Source organism: Polypterus senegalus, chromosome 10, assembly GCF_016835505.1.
Source record: "Polypterus senegalus isolate Bchr_013 chromosome 10, ASM1683550v1, whole genome shotgun sequence".
Taxonomy (NCBI): domain Eukaryota; kingdom Metazoa; phylum Chordata; class Cladistia; order Polypteriformes; family Polypteridae; genus Polypterus; species Polypterus senegalus.
Window position 1 is genome coordinate 124,806,056 of NC_053163.1, and position 21,006 is coordinate 124,827,061.

General features: G+C 38.7%; 1 protein-coding gene across 1 annotated transcript in view; it reads right to left on the bottom strand.

Moving 5' to 3' along the window:
• Window positions 1-9,518: 9,518 nt before the first annotated feature.
• LOC120537520 (amine oxidase [flavin-containing] B-like) overlaps window positions 9,519-21,006 on the bottom strand; it is a 76,665-nt gene continuing 65,177 nt past the window's right edge. The window contains exons 12-15 of the mRNA XM_039766520.1: window positions 18,896-18,993; window positions 18,124-18,235; window positions 13,891-13,953; window positions 9,519-11,964 (exon numbers count right to left, since the gene is read on the bottom strand). Coding sequence (XP_039622454.1) covers window positions 11,809-11,964; window positions 13,891-13,953; window positions 18,124-18,235; window positions 18,896-18,993 — 429 coding nt within the window. The 3' untranslated portion in view covers window positions 9,519-11,808. The remainder of the gene's footprint in view (window positions 11,965-13,890; window positions 13,954-18,123; window positions 18,236-18,895; window positions 18,994-21,006) is intronic.

Sequence of the window (21,006 nt, forward strand, 5' to 3'; positions counted from 1 at the left end):
TTTTTACTTCCTATGTGTAATACTTTACATTTACTGACATTAAATTTCATCTGCCACAAATCTGCCCAAGCCTGTATGCTATCCAAGTCCTTCTGTAATGATATATAACGGATTCCAAGTTATCTGCTAATCCACATGTCTTGGTATCATCTGCAAACTTAACCAGCTTGTTAGTTATATTCCTATCTAAATTATTTATACATACGTATATTAAAAATAGAAGTGGCCCTACCACTGACCCCTGTGGTTGATGGATCGATGGAAGGATGAATGCAAATATTATAAGATGATAAAAACTTCAAACATGCTGTGTGTCTGTTCACTGGTAGGATCAACCTGCATGGCAGTCCTTTAAATTGTGTCAACCTGCAGACTCTGTTCAGAAATAATGCTGAATCAACAATAGGAAGCAACTAAACAAACAAAACCAAATAGAATGAATAGATTGGGCCAGAGCCCCCATACACTATTCTGATATTTTCTTCATTTGCTATCCAAAAATTAAAGAGAAGAAAAAGCCAAATGTTTGTAATTTATTTAAACCAAGAAAGTCAACACCACAAAATTAGCCATGCAGCACAATGTCCCCTCCTATCCTCCAAATTCACTTTATGTTGGTTATCAGATTGAGCTTAATAACAAAAACACACCATAATATGGTATCTTGGGGAAAAATGTAATATTACAATAATGTACGTTATACTTTAAAAAGCTGACATGCTCATACATCCAGTATCCTTTGCTTGAATCCCCAATTTGTAAGCAGTTTCTATGGTGTCCCCGGGTCTTTTTGAGGTTTCCTCTGGGTTCTGCAGTTTCCTCTAACATCTTAATGGCTGCCAGGCTGCTGTAATAGTGATTGGCACTATGTTAGTGTGGGTGAGTACATGAATGGGCCTTGTGCCTGATACTGCTGAGCCAGGCTCATGCCACCATCCCCGAACCAAACTGAATTATGTGGGTTTTTAAGTGGCATGTTATGGTGCAATATTTTAAATTTAAAATAATTAGCAATTGGCCTTCACAAATGCTGAAGGGATTAACAATGACATTTACTTATTTTAATTAATTTGTCACCATTAGTTCTATTACTTTAGATACCAACAGAGTAGTTTTTATTCCTCGTAAGTGATCAAAAACTGTGAACTGCAAAAAGATACATGTTACATGATCTGCTATTAACAACGGAACATAAAACCTGCTACTTACAAGAAGCACGTCAGTCCCACAAGTATGTTCACAAATATTGCTGGTTTAGGCAAACTAACCTTTGGGCTCTACAGCACTCTAGCATGGCTCTGTCACAAAATGCTGATAATGACCCTACCAGGGAAGCACGGCCTATTCATAGGAGTAGAAAGAACACCAAAAGCATTTTTTTAATGGAAGGGTGAAAAACTAATTGGGTGGTTTTAACTTAAATAAAAGAATACGGTTATTACATGCTAGGGTGTAAACACACCAAAATCGTCTGAGAAAATGTCACATATCTTTAAAATCATAAGTAAATGTGTTCTGTAATAAAAAAGTAAGACATTGAAGTAAACGTTCATTTAAGAATAATATTATAATGTTAATTTTATTTTAATAACATAAAGCTAATGATGTCAACAACATTTGAAAATCTCACCTTGTTCAGTGTTTCTCCTGACCACAGGCAAACTGCAAAAACACCAGGATATTCGAGCTTATACAGTAGACTGAGTCTGCGAGAAAGGCAGATGGGACTGGTTTGGTGAGCACAGAGCTGCCTGATTTATTTTCAGTATAAATAAAGTAACTGGAACCAAAGTGTACAACAGAGGAACATAAACAGTGCTTCAACTCTTACAGGATTAAAAAAGTTGAAAACAAGCTCCATTCCAAACAAATGGGTATTTAAGCGTTCTGATTCTATAACCACTAGATAATTAGACTGATAAACAGAACCTGACCACTTAGCTTGAGTTACAGATAGATAGATAGATAGATAGATAGATAGATAGATAGATAGATAGATAGATAGATAGATAGATAGATAAAAGGCACTATATGATAGATAGATAGTGTGGACCACCAGACTGGCACCGCCAGCTTAACCCAACACAGACAAGCATGGGACACAAGTTCAAGGCACACACTGATTTTTATTTTCTTTTTCTATTGTGGGAAACACCTTCCCCGTTCCACACAAGTATAACATAATCCCAGTACAAGCAAAGCATAAACACAATATTCTCCTCCTCCTTTTCGTTCTCCTCCTCTCCTCTGGTCAAGCTTTGTCTTCCTCCTCCCAACTTTGGCTCCCTGAGTGGTGGCTATTGGCTCCTTTTATCACACACCCGGAAGTGCTGCAGGTGCTTGATTATTCATTTCTGGCAGCACTTCCAGTTGTGGCGGAAGAACTGCCTAGAAGGCCTCAATAACTCCTGCTGCAGCACCCCCTGGTGGTGCCTGCGGAGCCCAACAGGGCTGCACCATTTTCCAACTCCCATGAAGCCCTACGGGAGTCCAAGGCACCACTGCAACTCAGGGGGGTTGCCATCTAGCGTCCTGGGGAGGTAACGCCCTGGCCATGCTTGCTCCCACGGTCCTGGCCAGGCAAGGGCCCCAGCCGCATGCTACAACAGATAGATAGATGGATGAAAGGCAATAAATGATAGATAGATAGATAGATAGATAGATAGATAGATAGATAGATAGATAGATAGATAGATAGATAGATAGATAGATAGATAGATAGATAGATAGATAGATAGATAGATAGATAGATTATATTATAACAAACCACAACCATCCAACAACACACACACAGGAACTTCTGGCTTGGATAATAAGTGAGCTGTTGTCATCTAATAACAGACTTATACACTCACCTAAAGGATTATTAGGAACACCATACCAATACGGTGTTTGACCCCCTTTCGCCTTCAGAACTGCCTTAATTCTACGTGGCATTGATTCAAAAAGGTGCTGAAAGCATTCTTTAGAAATGTTGGCCCATATTGATAGGATAGCATCTTGCAGTTGATGGAGATTTGTGGGATGCACATCCAGGGCACGAAGCTCCCATTCTACCACATCCCAAAGATGCTCTATTGGGTTGAGATCTGGTGACTGTGGGGGCCATTTTAGTACAGTGAACTCATTGTCATGTTCAAGAAACCAATTTGAAATGATTCGAGCTTTGTGACATGGTGCATTATCCTGCTGGAAGTAGCCATCAGAGGATGGGTACATGGTGGTCATGAAGGGTTGGACATGGTCAGAAACAATGCTCAGGTAGCCCGTGGCATTTAAACGATGCCCAATTGGCACTAAGTGGCCTAAAGTGTGACAAGAAAACATCCCCCACACCATTACACCACCACCACCAGCCTGCACAGTGGTAACAAGGCATGATGGATCCATGTTCTCATTCTGTTTACGCCAAATTCTGACCATTTGAATGTCTCAACAGAAATTGAGACTCATCAGACCAGGCAACATTTTTCCAGTCTTCAACTGTCCAATTTTGGTGAGCTTGTGCAAATTGTAGCCTCTTTTTCCTATTTGTAGTGGAGATGAGTGGTACCCGGTGGGGTCTTCTGCTGTTGTAGCCCATCTGCCTCAAGGTTGTGCGTGTTGTTGCTTCACAAATGCTTTGCTGCATACCTCGGTTGTAACGAGTGGTTATTTCAGTCAAAGTTGCTCTTCTATCAGCTTGAATCAGTCGGCCCATTCTCCTCTGACCTCTAGCATCAACAAGGCATTTTCGCCCACAGGACTGCTGCATACTGGATGTTTTTCCCTTTTCACACCATTCTTTGTAAACCCAAGAAATGGTTGTGCGTGAAAATCCCAGTAACTGAGCAGATTGTGAAATACTCAGACCGGCCCGTCTGGCACCAACAACCATGCCACGCTCAAAATTGCTTAAATCACCTTTCTTTCCCATTCTGACATTCAGTTTGGAGTTCAGGAGATTGTCTTGACCAGGACCACACCCCTAAATGCATTGAAGCAACTGCCATGTGATTGGTTGATTAGATAATTGCATTAATGAGAAATTGAACAGGTGTTCCTAATAATCCTTTAGGTGAGTGTAGGTGGAAGTAAGATTTAGTCAGACCTGCCAAGTTGTGTCTCAGGTTCACAAGTTATTTAACATTTGGATAGAGCAGATCCACCTTGTTGTGTCCACAAATGGGATATACTGATAGATGTTTGCTCCTTCAAAATGTGAGTGTAGACACAGAAGGACTGGTGTCCCGACTGGGTTGGAGAGTGTAGCCTTACCTGGAAGGGATGCCATGATGTATATACTGTGTTATGGAAGAAGCAACCCAGCTGGGATGGTGAATGATTCCTATTCCAGTTGGGGTGTAGTGGATAGACTGGGACAGTTTATACCCAATCACATGAAGTTGGCAGTGCTTCCCTATTTGGACACCTGCAAGGACCCTGTAAGGGGGTCACCGGGTGTCCCCAGAGGGCATTGTTGAATGAGGCTCTCCCTACTTTGGGGAGCTTCCATCAGACCTGGAAGTGCTTCCCATGAGCTACACCATGGCACCGAATGTGCTCCCAGGTCTTCTATGAAAAATAGTCACCTTACATCCATTTGCAGAGGATCAAGCTCACCTGGAAGAGTGGAAGGAAAGGAAGGAAGAAAGAAAATGGAGAAGGAATTGTGCTTGTGTGTGTGCTTGAGAATAACGTGTGTGAAGGTATTTGGTAAAGTAAATGATTATTTGAGCCGAGGACTTCTGGTGGTGCTGTTGTGTTTGAGACTTGGGGGCTCAGTGGTGCTCCCAACAGGTTACACAAAGTTTCCCTGGTTGAAGTCACCAGAATGATTCATTATTAGACATAACATAAGAACAAACATCTGCTCCCTAAACACGAAAGAAACTGGAGCAGAAATGAGAATAAGAATAACAAGTTTGAGAGCCAATAAAACAATTTTCTATTAAAAGCTGAGATATACGCCAGCCTGGGTTGTCTAAGTTTATTATCTCTTTTAGTGCCAGGCTAGTGTCTCCTCCATTCCACAGCTTCAAATATATGTCATTAAGAGCACAGATCCATCAATCTTTATTGAACATAGCAGATTCCACAGAAAGCATCATCATAATGCACTTTACAAATAAACAAATATTACAATCCATTTTTAAACATGTATTTAAGATGATGTATTTTAATTTATCTTCTTTTGGAAATTCTGATCTTTCATCTAATTATTACATTTTCTGTGCTAATAAGCAAATATTACAGCTTTAGACAAAAAAAAATGTTTTTTACAAATGACAAGACATTCCTCTGATGTTGGTATTTCAGATAAATTGGCAAAAGGCAAAATTGTTAAAAACTCCTAGCCCTAGCAGTGCTCTCACTTGTGTTTATTATATAAAGTGTCTTCAAAAGTGAGAACCATTTACAAGATACTCGAAGAGTAAAAAATGAGGCATGTTTAGGGAATGACTTTAAGTAAATCAAATAACGAATAGCAGATACAGTCTGTACAGTAAGACATTACATCTGAAGGACTATTCAATCATTTCTTAGATCTGATCATTTCAGGGGGTCAGAACCCATCCTGACACAACTGGCTAAAAGACAGGAACCAAGCCTGGACAGAGTGGCACATAGGTGGGACTTAGAATCACCTCCAACCTTTATCCACCTTCTATGGTTATTTCTGTCTAAAATCTGTCTGGGGAATAAGATCTTCTAACCGTATAGTAAAATCAATCTAACAATAACCTCCAAAAGTTACAGATTTCAAAACATTTAATCAGTTCCTTCACCAGCTTGAGCTGTTAGCCTTTCCCCTAAAAGCACTCAGCTGCTGACTTGTGCATTTTAAGGACTTGATAGCTTTTTTCATCACAAGTCATTTCTTTAAATGTAACTTTGATTTAACCTGCATGAATTTGCAAACCTCATCTGTCAAAAGAAAAAATCATAATGAAACCTTTCCTCCATCCATTACAAATGTCACGGTTGTGTTATTTTATGACAAGTCCCTTTTATAAATGTACAATTGTTATATGAATGGTGTTTACTGGAGTGCATTTTAGGACACCCTCAATAATTCTGCAGCATCCCTCCACCTCATACATCAAACGAGAGAAAACCACAACTGTTATTTATTTATTGTGTTCATTAATTTTTTTCAGTATTTTAAATTTAAATCAAAATATTTTATAAATTTACATAATGTAAATGACCATGCCAGTAGCAGCATACATATACTGTAGATATATAGAACTGACAGGTCTGACATTGTAGTTAGCAACGCAGGAGCGCCACAGGGGACTGTAATTTCTCTGTTCCTGTTCAACCTATACACATCGGACTTCCAATACAACTCAGAGTTCTGCCACGTGCAAAAGTTTGCTGACGACACTGCTATCGTGGGCTGCATCAGGAGTGGGCAGGAGGAGGAGTATAGGAACCTAATCAAGGATTTTGTTAAACGGTGCGACTCAAAGCACCTACAACTAAACACCAGAAAAACCAAGGAGTTGGTGGTGGATTTTAGGAGACCCAAGCCCCTCCCGGACTGGGTGATTATCAGAGGTGACTGTGTGCAAAGGTTACAGACCTATAAATACCTGGGAGTGCAGCTGGATGATAAATTGGACTGAACTTCCAATACTGATGCTCTGTGCAAGAGAGGACAGAGCCAACTATACTTCCTTAGAAGGCTGGCATCCTTCAACATCTGCAATAAGATGTTGCAGATGTTCTACCAGATGGTTGTGGCAAGTGGCCTCTTCTACGCAGTGGTGTGCTGGGGAGGCAACATAAAGAAGAAGGACGCCTCACGCTTGGACAAACTGGTGAGGAAGGCAGGCTGGACAGTTTGACATCCATGGCAGAGTGACGGGCTCTAAAAAGGTTCCTGTCAATTATGGAGAATCCACTGCATCCACTGAACAGGATCATCTCCAGACAAAGGAACAGCTTCAGCGACAGACTGCTGTCACTGTCCTGCTCCACTGACAGACTGAGGAGATCATTCTATCTATCTATCTATCTATCTATCTATCTATCTATCTATCTATCTATCTATCTATCTATCTATCTATCTATCTATCTATCTATCTAATTCCAAAAATTGTATTTTCAAACTCAGGGAGGTCTAAAACATCAAGATTCATCACAATCTCCAAATAGTATTTTTAGAGGAATACAATACTTTCCCTACACTTTGTATACGAAAAAGTCATGGAGGTCTAAAACGTTGTGATTCATCAACATCTTGACAACAATTTTTGGATGATTACAATACTTTCCCTATACTTTGTATATGAGAAAGATAAAAAAAAACACCATGTACTACTCAAAGGTTGTGTTTGCCAAATCTGTTTCATGAAAATCTTTATTATTTGCACATTTTTCTGAAAACATGTTTTCACTTTTTCTTTATGGGTTATTAACCCTTTTGGCACTGACATCCTATTACTAGTACATATATATGCAGCCATTGTTGTAAAGCACGGGTATGTTTGCAGCCATTGGAACCGGGCATGCTACTATGAGTGCAGACTGGAGAGACTGGCATACAGTCCATGAAACACGGAAGTGAAACAAGTAGTATTAAAGCATTTGGCAGCTATTTTCTTCTTATATAATAGGCTACCGTAACTGTCCGTTTGTCTCTACTCTACCTCTACTGTTCGCTTTTGGGGTGATAGTTTTTATTATTCTTTTTATTTTTATTTTATTTTATTGTAGAATCAACTCTTGGCAGCTCGCAGCAGTGTGGCGCATGCGTACTGGTGCTGTTCTCATCCCTACCACCTTCGCCATCACTTCCCCTACTTCTTCATATCTTGAATAATTTTTGAGGCAGATTGAAGACTTAAGTGCCAGCGTAAGTGAAAAATTAAGAAAAACGTACTAAGTAATTGCAACACAGAAACTGACTTAATCAGTTTTAATGCGAAAAGATGCTGGAGGAAGAAAAGAAGAAGTAGCAGGCCGCTATGGTGCAGAAAAGAAGAGCTGCTCAGGAAGCAGCAAGAGCATCAACATCTGAGCAAACAAACACTAAATGTACAGAGAAAGAGTATGATAACTATTAGTCAAGTGTATTCATTGCACATTATTGTGCAATATGCCGTTACTGGTTGTATGATAATAGTGATAATTATTTTGTTTTTTCATTTTTGAGCTTCCGAAACACCCCAAAGATAGAATATCTTACAAAATAATTTAAAAAAATAAATAAATAAATAAAAACAGTAAATACAGGGCTGAAAGGGTTAAGTGTAGATTGATAGGTAAAAATGGCAAATATATCCATTTAAAAGAAAATCTGCATGAAAATAAAGTGTGCAGAATTTGAAGAGGTCTAAATACTTTCTAAATCCGCTGTATGGAGCCGCTCAGTTTGTCATCATTGTAGATGGATACATGCGAGGATGGCACACCATCCAATGGCACCTGCCTTGTGTCTCATGTAGCTAGGATAGGCACCCAATCACAACTATCCTAAAATAGATAAGTTGGTTTTAAAAGAGATGGGTGGTTGGAACCACAGCCATAGCCGAGTTCTTTACAGAGAGGGGATGAATGCAAAGCCATCGTTAATTTATCAGGTCTAAGAATGGTGCTGATTTAACAGGCAACTGAAGTGATGGCCAGATTAACGTCCTCATTTGTGCAACGTTAAACTTAAAATTACTGCAACTGACAGTTGATTGGTCACATCACCAAAATCTCAAAACACACACAAACTGGGGATTTTTTTTTATTTCTAAACCAAAACCAGAAACAAATACAAGTGTAAATAATTAAAGCTTTATTTGCATTGAAAATACAGCAGAATGGTTATGCTTCTTAAGGTGTAACTGCAATTGTGACCTCTGTTCTTTCTCTGCCTGACTTTTTTATGTTCCCTCAAGTGCCACCCTGCAACTCCTCGTGTACCATACCACAGATTAAGGATCACCACTATAGAACGTTTATTGTAAATGTAAAGTTTATGTTTTAATCATCCCAATCTGGTAATGCCTCAGCCAAGCTGTAGGGATATAATGATCGCTGACTGATTTTATTATTTGTTGTGATGCATGCCTGTACATCTTACATGTGCCATTTTAAAGATTTGGTCATTTGGGCTTAGCAAAACAGACTAAAGATTGTACTGGACCAAAATGATATGTAAGCACTTGCTGACAGAGATCAATGATCAGTAACCGCATGCTGAATATAGAAGAGTATCAAATAGGCAGGCTGAGATGGGCATAACACCTTGAAGAGAAAAATCCTAAAAATTTGAAAGAGGTTAGAAATGTTTACCACATTCATGAGGTATTTCATATGAGTAAAGACACAAACAACCACTTGTGATGTTATCCATTTACAAGGCACATCTGGAAACTGACTGTCATCCTTGTTCTGGTTTATGGGGTTAGAGGAAAAGTGACAAAGGTACATTGTAGGCACAAAATACAAACAATTATGAAGGAAACAACAATTGGATCAAGTGAGACAAAAAAACAAGCACAAAGTGAATTACTGCAGGTGACATCATCACCATCATATAAAATTGTTCCTTTATTGTAAAAGCATCTTGTGATAAAGCAATACTTGATACCCCCATATATGTTAGAGAGGTTCATCGTTATGAACATACCGGGCTGATAATTTACCATGGATTATGAAGGACTTATAATCAAGCACATTCAGTACAGTACAGCTCAGCACAGTAAGAACATATTAGCACTCATAAACTGACGTTTCTACAGACCAGGAAACACTTAATGTACACAAGCACTTCTCAGGATCTTTTTTTAGTATTTCACTAAGGGTGCAAGACCTCAACCTTAAAACTGCTGGATTCTTAATAATAATATCTGTTATAGTTGTTGAACATGTGACGTAATTGAATTAATGAAAGCCAGACTTTTGGTAAGGCATTCTGCTTATTTCTTGAGCTACAAAACCCACCTCAGTTTTTAACCATCAGAAACAAATCTGATGAAAGCACGCAATCAAATAATGTTTTACTGTTAAATGTCCTACCAAACCTCACATATAAGCAGTTTTACTCAAATGAAATGCTGTCTCCAGATTTTCATGGCAGTCCTCCCACAAATAAGGTTGGTTCCATCGGCTTGCTCTGAGAGAGTGATGAATTTGCACTCCCTCCAAAATTGGCTCCTGCCTCTGTCATCCTACACAGAAGGGGTCTTCAGGTTTGGTCTTGAAGGGCTGCAGCGTTTGAAGCTTTTTTGCTCTGACCCAATTTCTTATTTTTCTCCAGGTAACGGAACTTGCTCTTTCATTCTACTTCCGGTTTATGTTCATGTTCTGTCACGTCAGGTCATTCTTATATTGCAGATTTTTCTTTTGTCATCCAATTGATTTGTGGACTGGTGTATGTTATTCATTTTTGGCCCTTCACTTATTCTCTTCCATTTCTTTACACATATTTTATTAAAACAGATACTTCAGGATGAACACACGTGTAAATGGGAACAAATTACGTGGTGAGCTGCTGTTTGCTTTGTCAGTGGCATTTTCATTGTTAATTATCAACTGATTTAGAAATTAAAAAGCAGTCAAAACAGTGAATACAAATGAAGCAACCTTTAAGGATTAGGACTTTAGGGAGGGTAGAACATTCAAAACTAGACTGGATGTTATTTGGGAAGAATTAAGTGGATAGGACTGGTGAGTTTTGTTGGGCTGAACGGCCTGTTCTCATCTAATGTTAAAAAGCGAATTAGCTAAAATATTTTGCATAAGCAAGAATTTACTTCAGCAGCAATATATTGTTTCTAATCTAGACATTTGTTTGTAATAAAAATCCTGCACCACCTCCGGGAATGAACTTCAGGAAATGTATAGATAGATGACATTTGATGCAAATGTTTTTGTATCGCTGCACCATCTTAAACTCCCCATCACACTGGTAGATTCAACGGCCATCATCAACAGCTCAGCTCAGGGTGTTCTTGGGTAGGGGAATGAGTAATAAGTGATGATGCTTACTTCACATAGATCTTCATGTCTGTATCTTGTAAAATCCTAGGATACAACACCTTTGTCTCTGCAATTTCTAGTCTGGTATCTTCTCTTTCTTACTTTCTGCAGCTTTGAAATCCAGCAGGATCATTGGGACAATAAACCTAAGCATCAGTGAAAGTTTAATAACCAGTGTTTCCATTGCACGCTCATACCTAAAGCTGCAGAAACAGATATTTAAAATATTTTTAAAATCTGGGGGATATGAGGAACCTGTTGGGTAATTCAAATCAGTAAACCTCTGGTTTAACAGCCCTTCGCCACTTGGCCATACGACTTGCCAAGACTACCGGTGTTAGAACATTATGTTAAACATTTGACAGAAATCGCTTGACTGCCTATTGCTGATTCATAACTTTATTATGCTAACAGGCAGAAACAGGCTGGGTGAAGAAACCAGAAAGCTCCAGTGTTTGAGTCTGAGTAACAGTACAGTCAAGCAGATTGGTAAAATGGTGGTGCTGAGGCTTTAACACTCAGCCAAATGTGGTGGAAGAATATTTATAACAATTAATCTGAAGCTGAAACAATGAGGATGTGTGAATCTGTACAGTTTCAAAGGAGTCTATGAAAGCTGCAAAGTGTAATTTAACATTAAATGGCATTACGTGGCTCAATATGTTTATGAAAATTTTACATTTCTATCTCTTCAAAGAATGTTTATCAAAGGCCACCCCTGCAGCATTCCTTAAACATCATTTTGAAAATGAAAGGATTTATTCATTCTGAGAGTGCTATGCACCAACTTAGAACAGCATGAGTTTAACCAACATGAACACAATAATTGGTAGAGCAATTTGGCAATTACTGTAAAACAACATTTGAGGTTTTCTTTAATGTCACAATTCCGAGAACTGCTGCTGTAAAGGCAGTAGAGAGCCCCAGAATTGTAAAGAAAGCAGGAACTGATGGCAAATGTTTCTCCCAGAAAGTTGATTTAATAGGACGACTTGGAACATCCTGTAAAATGAACACATAAGCCAGTTAAGTAGGCATCCTATTAAAAAATGGAATGTTATGTGTTTTTAAAATTAGCCTCTGAACAGTACAGAGTTATACATATCCCTAAAAAAGAATTAAATATACAGCATATACCACTGATGAACACGTCGTCTAAGCAATGGTGAACATCTCACCAGTCACGGTCATTCAAATATCGTGTTTTTATGGTGATCCAAAAAGTGTTGCCTTCCAGTGGTTCTCAAATTGTTTCAAAACATATGCTACATGGTCAAGGGAAAAAATGTAGTGGACCACCTATGGCTTTAATTATGCTTTACAATTACAGTATTTAACTTTACTACATGTATTAATTTGAAAAATACTACACTCAAACTCAATATTGTTTGATTTGTGTTTCAAAGTTCCAAAGTGATCCATAATAACCTCTGACTCAGAAGTGGCTTATGTCACCAGTCGTATAGAATTAGATGAGATTAGATTAGATAAACTTTATAAGTCCCATGGGAAAATTCAACATTAAAATTAAAGAATTACCTTGAATGCTTAAGCATAATTAAATCTCTCTGTGTCTGAAGCACAGTTTCTGCTTCTTTGTTTGCTCATTTTTCAAGCCACAGATTTGAAATTTGGTGCACCAATACTTCACATAAAAATCAGGCTTTTGACATATAACTTTGGGCCTTAGTCTAATCAAGATAAACTTTAAAAATAATATCTGATAAAAGCCACTAAAGCAAGATACAAATCTCTCACAATGAAATGCTTCACTGTGATAAACAGACAGAGAAACAACGCCATGCATGTTGTGATGGTAGAGTGGTGTTTAACATGCTTACCTTTCAACCAAGAACTTCAAGTTTGTCTATTGACAATTATATTTAACCTTTTCATTAATCAAGTATCACCCTCACTATTTGTGTTGTGCCCACAAGCCACTGTCCAAGGAGTTATTTATCTCCATTTGGGTTTCTTTGTACCAGAAGGAAAAAACAAGAATATTTCGCAAAAAGTAGCGCTCCAATACTAATGATGGTTGTGTGCTCAATTCAACAAGTCTGAGTATAATCAAATTTGGTAATCTGTAATTTCTTTTTACCTTGTTACACACGAGCGCTTGGGAGGCAGTCTAAGGGCTTAACTGGGAGTAAAATGCAGGGGCATGGGTTTCTGAGTGGTACTCATTCCATTTCTCCTTCTTCCACAGACCACCAGAAGGAAGAAACAGCAAAGACCCCGCCCACTTCTGCTTCTTCTTCACGCCCTCCTGCAGACCTGAGATCCCTCCCCTTCCTCTCCTCTACCTATGAAAACCCAAGCATTCATTCTGTTGATCAGTCTGTATTCTGACTCTGTCTTATATGATCACTCGCTGTTTTTTGCTTGTTGCCACAGCATATGGGGTGTACTCCCCAAACCTTTATCTTTGTTGTTTGTATTTTCTTCACAGTTGGCATAGTCAGCAGGATCATGTTCCAGAATGTTGGAGGAAAAGGACCTGAATACCATCTTCACCAATTTAGCTGCTGAACTGCAGAGGGTACAAGTCCAAATGGTAGAATCGGAAGCAAGTTTGGAAGCCCGACTCACGGTGCAGCAGGACCAAATTAAGAAGCAATCTCAAGTACTTGTCCCGCTCACAGGCCAGGACCACATCAAGACAAAATTCCTTATTTTTGAGCGGACAGCCAAGAGGGAGAAAAGGCATTAGTACCATTCATCAACCCCTGCCTCTGCATTTTACTCCCAGTTAAGCCCTTAGACTGCCTCCCAAGTGCACGTGTGTGACAAGCTTTACACTTTATCTCAACATACAGCAAACCAAATTCATCTCAACTGTGAATGTTTCTGTAGCACTCAAATAATTTAATTCGATATACCTTAAAGATGAAGTAACAGCCATTTAAAATGTAGACGTCTTCATACCTGGGATTCTGGGTGCTCCTTCCAAATTTCAGACTCAGGAATCTTTCCCATTGCGTGTAGCACCTTAAAGAATTAAACATTTAGTGCTTTGATAAGCATTACATTGATTTTTTCTTTATAACATTACTATACAAATTAACATTTACATTGAAAGTCTTAACATTGCATAAAAATTGACCGATTCCATTCACCTTACCCCACTATGTTTTGCTAAAGAGGACTCCTTTAATCCACCAATTTGTTTGTAATCTACTCTGGATTTTACCGCTCTAGATGAATAAGACTGTTTCAAAAATAGGTGACTGAATATTTTCCAAATCTTTTTTATTTCACATGACAATGCTGGAAGCAACAGAAGATTTAGGGGAGACATGATTGAAGTGTTTAAAATTACGAAGGTAATTACAGTTGTCCAGTGGATTGAGACTGTTATTTTAAAATGAGTTCATCAAGAACACGTGGACACAACTGGATCTTCTTAAGGGCAAATTTTGCACAATAATTAGGAAGTTTTCTTTATGCAGAGTATCACAGATACATGGAATAAGCTACCAAGCAGTGTGGTAGACAGTTGAATGTTAGAGACTTTCCCAATTCAACTTGATGTTATTTTGGAAGAATTTAGTGGAGAGGACTGATGAGCTTTGTTAGGCTGAATAAATAAATAATTGAACATTTGTAAATAATCTTAACACTCACCATTTCTTCCGGCTATGTCTATGAAGAGGCAGTCCCCAGTGTCACCTCAAGCTCCTTTACTACTCAGTGCTTTGTATGTGGAGTGAACACTCGAGGAATATTTAGAAAGCAAGCAGAACAGACAAGGTGTACATCCTCCTTGTATGAGCGTACAGTGTTACGATAGTGTGATACTTTTGCTTTACTCAATGAGATCTTCTAAGTGCAATGTGTTAAGATTTGAGATTGTGGTCAAGCTATTTACACTTTAAAGTGGATTAAATCACAAACAGTGATAATGAATAACTTGGGATATAAAAATGTTGAAGAAAATGGTAGTCATTTGGATGAAATATAAAATATACATATGGTTTGCATTAAATGTAAAAATCAAGTGAATCATATAAAATGGAATATGCATTCTGGTAGGTTGATTTATGTTTCCCATTACAAATTGAAGTTACTGTGCCTATTAATAGTATTGGAAGTTCTCACCTTTTATTGTCATACAACATTAAATTAAATTGATACAATTTAGCTTTTTTATCACTGATCAACAAAAAAGACTGTTTAATGTCAAAGTGAGAACTAATCTCTGCAAAGTTAATTAATTACAAACATGCAATAAGTGATCAGATCAGACATGCTTCAAGTCAGCATTTAGCAGACACGCCTTTGGCAGCCATGACAGCCTTGAATGTGCATGCACAGGTCTTTGTCTGTCAGTTTTGCACATCTGGACACTGCACGTTTTCCCTTGTTCTTCTTTCTAAAGCTGTTCAGGCTTTGTCAGGTTCAGATTTTGTGTGAACAGCCTTTTTCAAGTGTAGCCATAAATTCTCAGTGGGACTGAGATCTGGACACTGACTCGGCCACTCCAGGATAATTAATGTTATTGTCTTAAAGCCATTCCTGTGTAGCTTTGGTGTTATACTTGGGGTCATTGTCTTGCTGATAAACAAATCATCTCCCAAAGTGTAAGATTCTTGCAGACATTCCTCCAGGGTTTCCATGCACTTTGAAGCATTCACTTGAACCTCTACCTTCACCAGCCTTCCAGACCCTGCTGCAAAAAGGCATCTCCACAGCAAGATGCTGCAAACACCATGCCCCACGGCGGGGTTGGTATATTTCTGATAATGTGCAATGTTCAAACATGCCATTTAGTCTAATTGCCAAAAAGTTAAATTTTGGTCTCACCAGCCCATAGAATCTTTTTGCTGCTGAATTCATAGATCTCTGGCTATCCCCCTTCCCCCCCCCAACTTGTCAGTTTTTGTGGATGGCCTATTCTAAGCAGATTTACAGCTCCTCCTTTCTCTTCCACCTTTTAATAACTGATTGGAGTGAACTCCAAAGGATATTCAGTGGAACTGATATATAATAATAAAATGTGAAAACCTCCAAGGGGTGAGTCGTTTATTACAGGCACTGTATGTATTTAAATCATTTTTTGCTTATCATGGTGCCAGGGTGCAGTGACTTGTTGCATGTTTGTTGGACTTGCAAGCAAGAATTTCACTGTATTTTCTAAATCTATACTAATAAAAGGCAAAGCCCTCACTGACTCACTCACTCACTCATCACTAATTCTCCAACTTCCCGTGTAGGTAGAAGGCTCAAATTTGGCAGGCTTATTCCTTACAGCTTACTTACAAAAGTTAGGCAGGTTTCATTTCGAAATTCTACATGTGAGGGTCATAACGGTCGACAACGTCCGCCATGTTGAACTTTCTTATTTATGGCCCCATCTTCATGAAATTTGGTAGACGGCTTCCCTGCACTAACGGAAACCAATGTACGTACTTATTTCGGTGGTATGATGCCACTGTCGGCCACCATATTGAACTTTTCAACGGTCTTTGTTACTTATGGGCCCATCTTCGAGAAATTTGGTACGCAGGTTCCCAACGTTAACTGAATCCTACTTACGTACATATATACGTCCATAGCCTGCAGCTCGGTCACCGTGTGAGGCAGCGTTGAGTCCCCCATCCCAACGCCTCCCACGTTGTTGGCTGCCTGCCTATATAAGGCCGTCCGTCGCTCCAGTCTCTAAATTCCCTTCCTTGCTTCGCCACGGGATTCACGTCTCCCTGCTGATAACTACAGCCTTTTTATTTAATCCACAGCTTCTCTGCTGTTTTATTGTTCATTTATTACGATTATAGTTATTGTGTAGGTATTTTAGACTTACTTTACATTGTTCAGGTACCCATTTCCTTTATCATTCCAACCGTACTCCCATTAACATGTTTATCGAGGTGATCACCATCGATAAAAGAACTGTCACTTACCGAGTGGTTTCCATGCCCGGAGATACCACCGACCTTTTCCATTCTCTGTGTTACATATTGCACGGCCATATCAGGCTCACTCTTGATATCCGGTGGAACATTGTGTCTTATGTACTGAATGACTGGGACAGGTTCAAGGTGTGGACTGATGACGGTACAGGAGATAATTATACTACACAGGAGCACTAGAAGAGTGAAATGCTTAAGCCCTTCACCTATGCATCTGCATGTGAGTTGATGGCTGCCGCTGAATTGTTCGATTGTCGCTTTCAAGTGTACCGAAATGGCCAAATATTTTACACCTTTCGACAACCACCAATGCCTCTTAAACATCTTAGATTGACAGGTGACGATTTCAGTAGTGGACACTTTGATGTTTATGAATGTTTAAACTCTCAAAAGCTTGATGTGAAGTTATCGATGCAACCGGTTGTATACTTACAACGCTTGACAGATGCCGAATGTCTCTTCAACACAAGCCCTACAAATACTGTCGTAATTGAAACAAACCATGAAACTCAAACCGATTATGACAGCAGCAATCCAAGCTGTGAGATTTGAAACAAGTTTACTTTTCACATGGCCAACTGTATGTTGCATGCTCAAGAGTAAGCTCAGCGCACAGCTTGGTCATGTTACAACCAGAGGGCCGAACTGACAACATGGTATACAATGAGATCCTTAACAAATAATTATTGGTATATTTTCCCTCAGTTTAAAAAGGTTTAATTTTTTTCTTAATAAAAATTTTAAGACAGTACTTCGCCGCTGCGAAGCACGGGTATTTTGCTAGTGTGACAATATTTACTACTGTAACCTTTTTTATTGCACTGGCACTTTAAATTGTATTCTAATGTGCTTTGGGATGGTTTACATTAATTAATTAAAACAAAACATTAATTAATCTGTTTGTTCCGATCATGTATAAATTTTAAAAAATGGATGAGAACAATAAAGGGCACATTACATTCTTCTTCTTCATGGTCTGGAATCTCTGCAGATTTTATTTTTTTCTCCAGCCGTCTGGAGTTTTTTTTGTTTATTGAAATTGGACCTTACTTTTATTCTATGTTAATTAATGTTGACTTATTTTCTTTTCTTACTGTCTTCTATTTTTCTATTCTTCATTATGTAAAGCACTTTGAGCTACATTTTTTGTATGAAAATGTGCTATATAAATAAATGTTGTTGTTGTTGTTCTTCTTCTTCTTTCTCAGAATAAATCAGTTTAACAATATTAGACACCGTGCCAGCTTACCTCCTTGGCAGCTCTCTCTCCAGCCTGCACTGCCCCATCCATGTATCCACTCCACTTGGTGGCTGTCTCTGTTCCTGCAAAGAACAGTCTTCCAAATGGCTGTCTCAGCACTCTAGAAGACAAATTTGTACTTTTACATAAATTCAAACATTTCAACATATTTATTTAGTTTTGATGGGCCTCTTAAATGACAGTACTGGAGGAAAACTACAGGTGAGTCTGTTAGACTGTAGGAAACTAATCATAACCACATGCCATGTGCCCAGTATCCAGTAAGGCTTTCGATGATTCCAGGCTGGCAAAAAGCTACAGTGGGTACTAAACATCGTACTAAGCATCAATTTGATTTTAGCCACAATAGTAATAATGCAGCAGTGTGAAAACAGTTTGAGAAATATTATAGCTAGAAATCTGCAATGAACATATCCATCTATTTTCAGGTCATTTTTTCATGGTGGCAAAAAGCCAGAGCTATTACTGGTAGCACTGGGCTGAAGGCAGGCATCAGCCCTTGGTGAGGTACAAACACACAGCTTGGTGCTCTGTCTGGGCCAATTTACAGTTGCCAATTAACATGCATGTCTTTTTGATGTAAGAGCAAAACTCGCTTGGAGACAAAGGATGCATATTGGGAATCAAACCAAGCTGTCCAGAGCTGAGAGACAGCAGTGCTAACTACTGTGCCTAAGCTGCTAAAACATAACTAAAAACGTTAAGACGGTGGCAGCACAGTGAACATAATTATTAGAGCCTGGCATAAAATTAAACCTACCTGCTAAACTGACAGAACGTTCCTGGTGGAAAATAAGCAGTGTAACAGCCTCCAGAGTATTGTTCCCCACACCAGTCTTTTTCTTCGTAATGAACAGGCTATGAAAGAAAGGATATTCATAATCAGATTCAGATTGAATAAAAAATGTTAGGATTTGTTGTAACATTTTTAGAGGCAAAAATATTTCAGTATCTTAAGACTAAGTCAGTTTTCAGCTACCAGAGTCCATTGACTGCCTGATGATATCACGGAGGGTCCGTTAACATGCTGTGCCCAGGCACTCAGAACAGACTGCCTGTCACCACATGAAGTGACACATCCAATGTGCAGTATTCAGAAAGGAGTGAACCCAGCCACTTCAGATTTTATTTAAAAGCTAAGCCTTGATATCCATCCATTCAACTTTTTTCCATTACAGGGTGATCTAAATCATCAGCACAGTGCAAAATGAAACACAAGTCCATTAAAGGGTTCTTTCATGTGCTCCCTCATCCATGTTCAAAGCTTAACCCTATCCAGCATATCTTTGGATAACTGGAAGAAACAGAAGCACTTAGAGAACATTCATTCAAGCACACAGTGAGATCATATAAACTGTGACCAGGATGAAAACTGAACTGAGACCTCAGGGACATCATTTATACAGCTTGCATATGCACAAAAAGGGAATAAAAGTATAAAAATTAAAAAAAAGAAACGTGCATATTTATGGCAACTCTGACCCATTCTTATTCAACATTTCAGAAACACTGTTAATTGACGGTGAGTTTTCCGTCTAACTCACAAGTGGGCAAAGTCGTTCCTGGAGGACCAAAGTGACTGTAGGTTTCGGTTCCAACCCAATTGCTTAATAAGACGCACTTATTGCTCAAGTGATACTTCTGCTACATTTTTGTGGTCTTGCTTGATTAGATTTTGAACCCTTATTGCTTATTTTAGTCTTAAACAGCTGCTTTCTCGGTTTTTAATTGCTCTTTATTAGCAATAAGACGCAAACGACAAAAGAAACCAGCAGTTCTCCATTTACACCTGTGTGTATCTATCGTGCACTATTGGGTTTAATTAAATACTTAAAAGGAAAGTGAAGAGAAAAAAGTGAAGGACTGAGAATTACTCATCCGGTTTTAGACATCAAATCGTTTGGATGATATCTTTAGAAAGGAAAAAAAAATCTAGGATATGAGAATGGACTGACATGGCAGAGTTAAACCACTAACAAGCCATGAAATTAAATTATTGGCAACAGTTGTTTTCTAATTAAGCAATTGGGTTGGAACAAAAACCTGCAGTCACTGCGGCCCTCCTGGACTGACTTTGCCCACCCCGGTCTAACTGATATTGACTCTTAGGCTTTTGTCATCTAAGAATTGTAACTTGCTTGTATTTTGTTCTGAGCTCTTTACTTGTGATGACCAGGTTGGTACCTTTCTCCTGTAATGCCTGTTCCCAAACTGTCCTCCAGACTGATGTTTACTCAATTATGTTGACCTTTCTTTGTAAGCTGCTTTGGATAAAAACATCTGTTAAGCAAATAAATGTAAATCTATAAGCAAATGATAAACGCTTGTCTAAAAAGTCACTCAGTGAATGACCTTGAGTAACTCACTTATCCTACCTGTCTATGAATTTAAAGACGTGAATGAAAATATTTTAAAAGTATTGATAAAGATGATCAAGCGGAATTCCTTCAACTAAAAAGTGGATTCTGCCCTTAATGACATTTGTGGGACTGAGGAGAAGTGCATTCATGGTGAAGGCTCAGAACCTGGAACGAAAACAAAAAGACCTTGATGGCTTAAGAAATTCCTGGTTGATATAACTGGTAGAATCAGTTTTTATCTTCTCAAATAATCCAGATGGACAGATACTCTTTGGTGTTATTCATAAATCACATTTAACAGTGATCTTCCTTCCACCCCTAGGATCACTCTTTGCCATTCACATGCATTCTGGAATAATCAGAGGAATAATCATCTGTGGTGCAGCCCCGATACTTTAGTTTGACTAAGGTAAAAAAACTCCAAAACCACTTCAGAGATAAATAGTCTTAAAAATTAACAAGCACATGGACCCTTTCAGGAAGTCATTTTTAGGTGCATTCACATACAGTA